This window comes from Hippocampus comes, unplaced genomic scaffold (assembly GCF_001891065.2).
Source record: "Hippocampus comes isolate QL1 unplaced genomic scaffold, H_comes_QL1_v1.1 scaffold69, whole genome shotgun sequence".
In the NCBI taxonomy this organism is placed as follows: domain Eukaryota; kingdom Metazoa; phylum Chordata; class Actinopteri; order Syngnathiformes; family Syngnathidae; genus Hippocampus; species Hippocampus comes.
In genome coordinates this window covers 194,107-203,987 of record NW_017805505.1, presented here as the reverse complement: position 1 = coordinate 203,987, position 9,881 = coordinate 194,107, and the positions used below count along the sequence as shown (strand labels likewise).

The 9,881-nt window shown below is 43.9% G+C and overlaps 1 protein-coding gene across 21 annotated transcripts in view; it reads right to left on the bottom strand.

Moving 5' to 3' along the window:
- Window positions 1-3,622: 3,622 nt before the first annotated feature.
- ptprk (protein tyrosine phosphatase receptor type K) overlaps window positions 3,623-9,881 on the bottom strand; it is a 69,847-nt gene continuing 63,588 nt past the window's right edge. For 11 of the 21 annotated variants that reach the window (XM_019877559.1, XM_019877562.1, XM_019877552.1 and 8 more), the window contains 9 exons: window positions 9,659-9,813; window positions 9,421-9,556; window positions 8,287-8,436; window positions 7,942-8,115; window positions 6,330-6,461; window positions 6,124-6,249; window positions 5,810-5,973; window positions 5,538-5,673; window positions 3,623-5,362 (listed from right to left, as the gene is read on the bottom strand). In XM_019877559.1, coding sequence (XP_019733118.1) covers window positions 5,309-5,362; window positions 5,538-5,673; window positions 5,810-5,973; window positions 6,124-6,249; window positions 6,330-6,461; window positions 7,942-8,115; window positions 8,287-8,436; window positions 9,421-9,556; window positions 9,659-9,813 — 1,227 coding nt within the window. In that variant the 3' untranslated portion in view covers window positions 3,623-5,308. Of the gene's footprint in view, window positions 5,363-5,537; window positions 5,674-5,809; window positions 5,974-6,123; window positions 6,250-6,329; window positions 6,462-6,887; window positions 6,906-7,941; window positions 8,116-8,286; window positions 8,437-9,420; window positions 9,557-9,658; window positions 9,814-9,881 lie in introns of all 21 variants that reach the window. The other 10 variants (XM_019877549.1, XM_019877550.1, XM_019877551.1 and 7 more) reach the window with 2 other exon arrangements.

Genomic DNA, 9,881 nt, shown 5'->3' with positions numbered 1-9,881 from the left:
TATCATGTGCATGATCAAGAGGACACCCAAAAAATATATTTGCTATGAAGGGGCTTTGGCAACTATGTACATGACAATTCCTCAGGTGCCTTACAGTGTTGATGCGCGTGATGGCTGCTGCTGCTGCTAATTCTTAGCATTAAAAAGGGCTGCAAACTGGTTCGAGTCAGACCTGACGGGGTCTGCCCGCCTTAGTAGGGGCAATGCAACATTCAAATTCACAATGCATCCTGAGTTGCAACCGCGCGAGTCAGGAGAGGAAAAGCATCAAGATCCCCCTGGGGTTTTAAAACATTTTTAAAATATGAACATATGGTTTCCTAATAGTTTTAGAGCGCAAAGGAAAGAGGGAAATTTGAAATAAAGTTGAAATCTGATTTTTTATTTATTGTGAAGGAGGAAGAGTAGGCCAACAAATGGCACTTTTTTGTTGTTTACCTTTAAAGGCCACCGTGCTTCATTTCGGACTACAATAAATGCAGTTTTGTTTTCGTCATCACACATGAGACTACAGACTACATATGAAGCATAAAATAATTTTCTGGTTCTAAAAGGCAGCCATTAATTTCATATAGAAGTGAAATATGCAAAAATAATATGTCAATTAAAGTGAAAATGGATGGTTAGTATGAAGGAGTATTAGTGGCACAGGAGGGAAAAAATTTGGTTAAAAAAAATCTAATTGTTTCCGTCAACATGTCATTTTTGGGATATCAAAAACCTAAGAGATTAATGTACGCACAGATTTGCTTGTGGAAGACGAAGAGGACTAAGATCCAGTAATGATGCAAATATTTTGCAGAGCATACAGACTATGTTGTGAGTCGAATAGCTAGGAGTGTAACAAAAACTGATTTGAATCGGGAAATCAGTTTTCATTTAAAAGATGCGAGTGCATGAAATCACACCGAATCGTTCCACTTTAAAATATTGAGATATGTAAAAAAAAAAAAAAAAAATTAAACCCTCTTTTACTGGAGAGCAATACCTTTGAAGGAAGTGCCACCCAGTATTGACAACTTCATTCATATGTATGTCAAATGACATCCAGAAACTCATCGCATCAACTGTTTCGAAATGAGCCGTACCAAATCGAATCGAATCGTCACCTGTATCGATGCTATTTCCATCGGCCCATGTTTTGCATCGTGTGTTAAGAGTTACCCAAGTTAGCAGACTTTTGTAAAACGAAACATATGTGATTTGGTCAAATATACCAGTAGGTGTCTTTGCTTTATGTTTAGTTTGGCTGTAAACTCACACAGCCAATTATCATCTATTATCCCCCCCCCCCCCCCCCCCCCCCAACCCCCACACACACACACACACACACACCACCTTTGGTCATGTGACATTCACTGCCACCATCTCGCGCCCGTAACGCAAATTATTCCTCGTAAAAAATAACAAAAAACGGCTAGGAGAAAGCTTGTGTCTTAAAAAAACCTCACTGATTGGGTGATTTGTAAGCCAATGCACCGCTGTTTTCAGATTTTTTTGTCTTTCCACTGTAGCCCCAAACCTCCTTCGTATTTTAGAGTACTCACAGATGGGCCATTTTACTGCCTTCGTAGGAGCTCATGTAACTTCTACCCTGAATTGCATATTCTAAATTAGAAAATCTTCTCCGATCGTTTCTATCGACATCAATAGGAGCAGCGAATCCACTCGTCTCGTTACCTCACTGCGTGGTGGGAGTTGTGGCAAACTCGACAGGTGGGCTTGGGGGCCACGATTGCGTACTATGCAGCATTTGTATGTGTGTGTTGGTCTCGGGTTATGATTTAGCTTTTTAATCGATCGACTTGGCGCCGATTGCATTTAACACCACATCAGAAAGTTTTTTACTGGTGCTCAATCTATTCTTGATTTATTTTTTTCGTTCATTCACACAATCCACACGCACACGCACACGCAGACGGCAGAACCCCGACGGCTGGATCTCCTGCTCCACCTTTAATTGAGAAGCTTTCTTTCCGCCCTTGTTTTGTGCACTGCAAAGATGTCCTTCGCTTTTTGTGCTCTCTCTCCTCATAAAATCCTTGATAAAGTCACCCCATCGTTGACACCCGGCTTTATCTGCTCCTCAAGCAATAAGCTTAGTTTACATGCTTAAAATCCGGGTCGTAATTCTATTTTGTAATTTTTTTTGGGGGGGTGGGGGGGGGGACACACACACTCCACACTATGCTTTTTAGAACAATATTGATCACTTAAGTCCTTTGGAATCCACTCACTCGCATTGTTATAATATTCTTTTTAGTTCATAATAAAATTATGAGGCGAGAGAGCAGTCACACTGATGTCTGATGTTTGCCTTTGATGGAGAAGTGTGTCGTGTTGTGGACGTTTTGGAAGAAAACAAAAAGGTTTTTAAAAAAAAGGCCTTTGAAGGGTTTTTGGAGTATGACAAATGTGATGGTGTAAAAGATTATTGTCCTTCTATTTTGAAATGTTGAGAAATATGAGGATGGATATAAATGCCAAATATTCTGTATTTGTAAAAAAAAATATATATAAATATAAATATATATATAATATACGCCTAATTTGAATGGAACTATTTTACGCGCTTGACCATGTTTTTGTTGTTTCAAAGACTTCTTTTGTCCACATGGTTTTTCCAGACTCTTTCAGATAGCATGCAGGGTAGTGAAAATGAATGTATTATTTAGTGTTTCATTGCTGGTCAGTATTACAGCAATCTACAGATTGGTTAGTGTTTCTAAGATTCATTTAAAAATTAATATTTCCTTTTTGAGGTTTCTTTACCCCCCCGGGCACATTAATGTACTTTTTTTTTTCATGCAAGGTTTGAATTCCCCAATTCATATCACTTTTTGATTTTCCTTTCTTGTTTTGTTTTTATTTGACTCTTTAAAACTACTGCCATCCATCATGTGTAAATAAAGATGCAAATTAAACTTTTTTGAAGAAAGCAGCAGGATTGGTTCACTTCTCACCTCCCGTTTAAATCTGCTTCAATTCCAAGTGGCGACTCAAGTTCCAAATACGCATTCGCGCTCCACGCCGATGCTCCTCTCTCTTCAGCTCCAGCAGCCATCCCATCCAGCCGCACCAACGCAGACTGAAAAATGCTGCCCATTACAGGCGCAAAAAAGAAGAGCGCCCCAACGCTGTTGAGCGGTAAGAAGCAGCCGAGTGAGAAGCGGTTGGAATCAGCATCTATATTTCTGAAAACGTGGTCCTCAGTCAAGAAAGGGAGGAGTAAGTAGTCACCTCTTGTGAAGCAGGCAAGTGGATGAAATGAATTTCCTTTTTCGTGTCCCCTCTGAGGGGCTCAAAGAGTAGGGCCGTTGTTCCGCATGGAGAAGCCAGATGAGGCGGCTCGGGTTCTGGCGAGGATGCCTCCTGGATGCTTCCCCGGTGAGGTGTTTTTTTGACTTGTGATCCTCCGGATGTGAACGAAGTGGCTGGGGAGAAGGAAGTCTGGGCTCTGCTTAGAGGTCGCTGTTCCCGCGACTTGATCCCAGGTTAGTGGAGGAAAATGGATGGATGAGTTAAAAAGTCCAGCAAAGGTCAGTTAACCATGATATTGTGGGTTATTTCCTGATGAGATTGTTGTGTTCATTAAATGAGAGTCTTTGTGAAAGCAGTGGTCTTTTTTTATTACAGCAAAGAAGCCAAACATTACAGACAATAACTATGGATATTGACTTTATATTCAGACTGGCTTGGCAGCAAACGTCACTCACTGTTGACCATGGCCACTTTTACTGAAACGGTGGATTTCTTTGCTTTAGTGATTTGAGTCACTGAATCCAATATTTCACTCTTGCTTGACATCTTTTTTTTTTTTTTTTTTTAAACGAAATAAAAACAACAGTAATCTAAAAACAATTTCGGTTCCACAGAGAGAATTAACATTAAACATTTGTTTGTACAAACAAAAGTAACATTTTATCTGTCCGTTAAATCTCAACATTAGAGCTTTTTAACGTACTATTTACAGGATGCAAACTTGCTAGAGCCAAACATCTTATATCCTATTTACAATTTTTTTTTTTTTTTTTTGCCCCAATGGAGCTTGTGTGGAACAGAAACACGTCAGTCAGCACAAGTCAACATCGTGACAACACTGATGTTCCATCAGGATGCATTCAGCAAAGTCTGCTCTCCATCCAGGATGCCATTTGAAACAATAACTCCAAAAAAAAAAACAATCAGGCACAAGCGTCGCTTTCTCTGCTGGCCGGATAGAAAACAGCTCATCCCGTTTGGATGATGAGCCCAAATGCCGCACGGACAACAACGGGAGCGACGGCGGGGCTGTTTTGGACCAAATAAAGCACAGTGACGTCACAGACTCTTTTCAAATGAAAACAAGACAACACTACAGAGTAAATACTGAAAAAAAAAACAAAAACTAGCGTACCTCTACTGCTCCGATATACAGCTTGTTCTTACACTCTCGGCTCATTGGTGGGCCCGGTACGGTATCGCACTTTACGGTGGTGGCGGAGTGAAGAATGATTGTTCTTTTAAGCGACGCAAGTGAACAATAAATACGAACAATGTGCTTCAACCGTATACACATATATATACAACAAGTCTTTGGCTTATGAATAAAACATCCGCGACGGCAAAAAAGGAGAGGAAAACGCGTGGTAGGCTGCCAGTGCACAAAGTAAACGAAGCCAAGGGACACTGTTAAGAGTTGAACTAATTGCGGATGACGCCTTCTCTCTAAACGGAGCTCATTCGGTGCGATGAATTGATGGTGTGTTGGGCCCAGCCCTGGATTGCAACACAACTTAAATGAAAGTGTTCGCTTTAACACTTAAAAAAAAAAAAACAATTCAAAGAAGAAAATCAACTGATTTAAAAAGCCAAAACGCAAATACAAAAACATGTCTTTTGACTCCAAGTTTCTTCATGAAATAATAAATGCAAAAGTCTAATAATACTCAACATGTAAACGTTTTTTTTTTTTTTGAGTCAGTCTCTAGTTGACCTTTCGGGTTATTTGACGTGTTTTAAGATATGATTCAGTTTAACCAAAAATACCTTAAAAAGAACATTGCGATGATGATCATCTGAAGCTGGTGGCATTTATGGAGCGCTCGGCGTGTCGAGGGACTAAACATCGTTGACTGGTGGCCCCTCACATCCAGGGGCCCCACTGGCACTCAAGAAGCTGTACAATATTAGCATGAAAGGAGGTTTCAACTCTCCTGTGCACGAGTCCAGGAGAGGGCGCTCCGACTTGGTCTGGAATGGATGGCGACACGCCACCGCCACCGGTGAGGGATGTTTTTGTGCTCTCCTCCGCCATCTCCCGACCCGTTTAGGAGGACTCGATGAACTCCAGCGCCAGGTCGTAGCAGAACCTGTACTGCTCCTGGACACGCACAAACACCACAGATGTCACATTTATGCATATGCCCGACTCCTAGTCCACGTTGCCCACTTAATACACATTTTATTCTCAATGGACAAAAAGAAAAGAAAAAGTAAATGCAAAGGAACCCGCACCCCCACACCCAGAGACAGCAGAAAGCCAAAGTTGGCCTCACCGGAGCGTCCACCATGTTGGGCTTGCTGTTCCTCAACGTTTTGACGGCGTGGAAAACGTCGACCACGCTCTGTCTCTTGGCCATCTCGCACACGATGCTGCTGGCACAGAACACGCCGCTACGCCCGCCTCCGTTTCTTTACAAACACAAACGCGAGAACAAAAAAAATATATATATATGAGAACCGTTGTTCTACAGTTCCCTCGCAGGCAACAATTAATCCTCGGTGGGGGTCCGGCGCACTGACTGGTGAATATCGACGGTTTACTCACAGGCAGTGGACGATAGTTCTTCCCTCCCCCTCCTCTCCCTCACGCTGCCACTGGTCCACCTGCAGGATGAGCTTGAGGAAGGACCGCTTGGAGGCCGGGACCTCCCTGTGACCCGCCCAGCCCAAGTACTGGAACTGACGGACCATCAAGTAGCCTTCCTGTGGCTAACGCATCGACAGACAGCGACAGTTAAAACATGCACTCGCACGTTTGTGAAAAAGAGACCTCACCAGAGATTATGGAAAATTGAAATATCATGTGTAGAAATATTAAGGTTCCAAAAACGTTTCGCGTTAGTTTCATCAAAGACTCACCCTGGTGAGGTTGCAGACTCTGAACAGCCTGCTGATCACATCGCAATCCATTGAGCAGGACATACATTCAACTTGGACCGGCCCGTAACGCAACATGCCTTCTTCGGGCCAGTACTGGGGACAACCCTGTGTAGGTGATTATAAAATTAGAGAAAAAAAAAAACCGCACTGACATGGCTCTGCAGTGACGCGAAAGTCCACCGTACCTGCGCTAGGTCAATCTCATTGAGCATCACAAGACTGGTGCACCCGTAGTCGTACACCAGGCGCCAAAAGTCTTTGACGGTGTTGGGCAGAGGGTGCTGGGTGACGATGAAGGCGGCGGGCTGTCTGTAGCTCTGAGAAATAAACGACACGGATGAGAACTGTCAGCTCAGACGTGTTGAACGTCCCGCGCGCAGGGCGAGGTGGCTCAACCAAACATGTTCCAGATGCTTGATCATGTGATCATGCAGGGGAGGGGGAGGGGCGGGTGAGGAGCATGCGCCACAGACAAACACGTCTACTAGGGTTTACTTCGTATTCCGCCTACATAAGCCTGTCAAAATGAGCCGACGCTACGCAGCCACAGGTGTAGCACAGGCGTCAATGGCGTGTGGGGTGGGGGGGGAACATGAGGGAAGACAACCGCGCGTGGTGACGGCAGGCGTGTGGACTCAAGAGGGTGCTTATGGCAAGACGTTGAACGTGGGGGACTGGTGCAAAGACAGCGAAGCCATGAAACAAATCCAGTATTGGAATATCGGAAGTGAAATCCCGTTTACCTGCAACTCCTCTGACAGCTTGGTTAAAGAGAGGCCAAAGTTAAGTTTAAACTAAGACGGAATTCTACAAAACCGCACTCGAGTCCTGAACGTTGGGTTTCGTTTACTCACCATGTAAACAACCACTACATGTCCTCACCTCGCGAGTCATACTATCCCAAGTATTCTTCATGAGAACTTAGTAGGATGGCAGAGGAAGAAGAAAAAAAATGCCACCGTACATATTATATGCCAAATTCTTTTCTCACTTGCCTAAGCAAAGTGGTGGACTCTTATATTGTGCTTCGAATGCTATCAAGACTTTTATTTTGTCATCCGAAATGTTGCGCAAGACTTTTGAATCCAAGAAATGCGGCTCCTTTCCTAATGACAGTGGACCGCTTCCCGTCGACATCCTTCTCGTTTCTCATGAAAACAGACGGCGCTATGCCACTCCCGAGGAACTGCGGTGTTCCTATGACAACAGTTATCAGAAAAGTCCAACTCTTCCTGACAACAGCAAATATCACATCGAGATGCTTGACATTCAGAGTACAATTTGGATGCCTTCTTTTTTTTTTTTCTCCCCTAGCTGATGTCATAACGGCGACACGTCCAGGCCGCTGCTCGCGGTGCTTTTGCACTGCAGATCAGGCACTTTCGTTTCCCTTTTAATCAGAACCTGGATTTGTCTCTAGCTTTCTTGTGTGCTTAAAACCACAAACACAGCATCACACAAACAGGGAGGGGAGACTGTATGTGTGCGCGTGAGTCGTCGAATTAACACGTGCATCAAATTTTTGGATGTACTCTACTGGTCAAAGGTTTTAGAAAAACGTTTCGGTGAGCCATTTTTACGGTCCTGATTTCTTGCCCAACCGCAACACGGTTCAACGGCTTCGTCGACTCTTCTAAAATGTTTGACCAGTAGTGTCGTTATTTCCGCATCACTTTTGAGTATTCCACTTGTTTCCTATGTTTTTTTTAAATGGCGTTAAAACAATTTGCCAGGTGAGACGTACGCTATTGTACAATGTCCGAGGGAACGGTGCTGTTTTTCGTTACGGGGACTTACATCCATGAGAGCCGCGTTGATGTAGTTGCTACTTTCCCCGTCGATTGTGATGAGGAAGGGCAGGCACCGGTCAGGCGGAAGACCGTCCACGAAGCGGTTCTTATCCTGGTTTCTAGGCAACAACGCAATGCTGCAGTCTTCGGGCTGAGGTTGAGGAGTCACCGAGTTTAAAGTCTGGAGGGACAAAGCGAGAGACGATGCGGTGGCGTGAGATCCGTTGGAAATGGCGGAAGTTGTGGATTTTGAGTGCCTGGACCATGCGTCGAGGGTGAAACTGAACAGCCAAGTCAATCTTGTATCAAATGTGTCAAATATACCCCTATCATAACAATGACATCTTATTACCTGGAACTCATCCTTCAGGTGGGACGAGTTGGTCTGGGAGTCGATGCGGATAAGCTCATAGAAAGCAGCTTTGAATTCACAAACGGGAATGGCCGTTTCCCCGCAGAGACAGGCCTCTAATATGGCATCGTGGATGAATATGTACTGCTCCTGGGGAACGCATACGAGAAGCGTGTTTTATCGTCACGCACGCGCGCGCGCACTTTTCCAAGAACACAGTGATCGTTGGTCACAGCAACTTGTTGGAGGTGAGAAAACAGACGTTGAGTGAGAGGCGGCAGGTGGCAGGTGGAGTTATGCAGATGACTGATGAAGATTCGAGGTACTATTTTCCAAATCATTTGGATTGAAGGAGGCTTCTCCAATTTCACTACTCAGGGTAAAATTAAACGGAGGACTTTACTCGTCTACAAACTAAAATATAAATGGGTCAAAACATGGAACACAGCATTACACAAATTAGATCCGGGGGGGTCTTAAAAATAGTTGTCTCTCTTAAAATAACTCTGCTTTGTTATTAGCTTTATCCAAAGGAAGAATTTTGTGACCAAGAAAGCCACATTGAACAAGGAGTATGAATAGAGCGCGCCGATACTAATATAGGAATGATTTATCTTATTCATATAATAGATTAATTCACATGTCTACCGATTCTATTATTAAGAAAGCAATGATCCCAGAATGCAAATCATTGCAAATTGTTTCTTTTAGCTACCACCAGATGGCAGCAAAACCATATTTTGCAAATGAAACCAATCCTAGTCTCAATTGACCTTTGGAGTTTTTATACACACCACAATGTCTTTAAAAGAGGAAAATAACGTTACGTGTTTTTTTTTCCTCTTCCTCTTTTATCCTGTAAGAATCCTTTGTTTTTGTCATCTTTATGTCCCGTTGCTACTCTACATATAATCATATGAATGTACTGTGAATGGAGTGTGTTGCAAAAGTTTGCATTCACAACACTGGCGTGACAAGCGGTGAGTCAACAGCACAGACAAAACAGATGGACGATGTTATGGATGGAGTCCCTTCAGCCTGTACCGTGCGTGTCCCGAGTCCAACAGTGGTGGGTTGTTTACCGTGCCTGGCCCTAACATGTGGATGCAGATGGATGATGGGTAATGCAGTCACCTCAGTCTGTACCATGTTGATCCTCCTGGACCGAAGCGCCTTGACGCAGTTGTAGATGTCCACCACGCCTTCCCGCTCTGCCATGTCCAACATGATGTCGATGACTATGAAGCAGCCCGTGCGTCCTGCCCCGGCACTGCACACAGACAACAAACAATGAAGTCTTTGGATTGCTCTTCTTCTATTGACGATCCACACATGGGTGTCCATTTGAAGGAATGACGAGTTTTATTTTCACCTGCAATGGACCACGATAGGCCCAGCGGAGGGTGGATTGGAGATTTTAACCCTGCGAATGAAGGAAAGCAGTCCCGTGGCGTGATACGGCACTCCATGATCGGGCCAGCCGGTGAAGTGGAACTGCTTGACTTCTCGCACCTCGTTGAACCCACGCTGGGGAGAAAGAAACATGAAGAACATCTCAACACGATACGTGCGTTTTGATGGGATACAAACTGTGT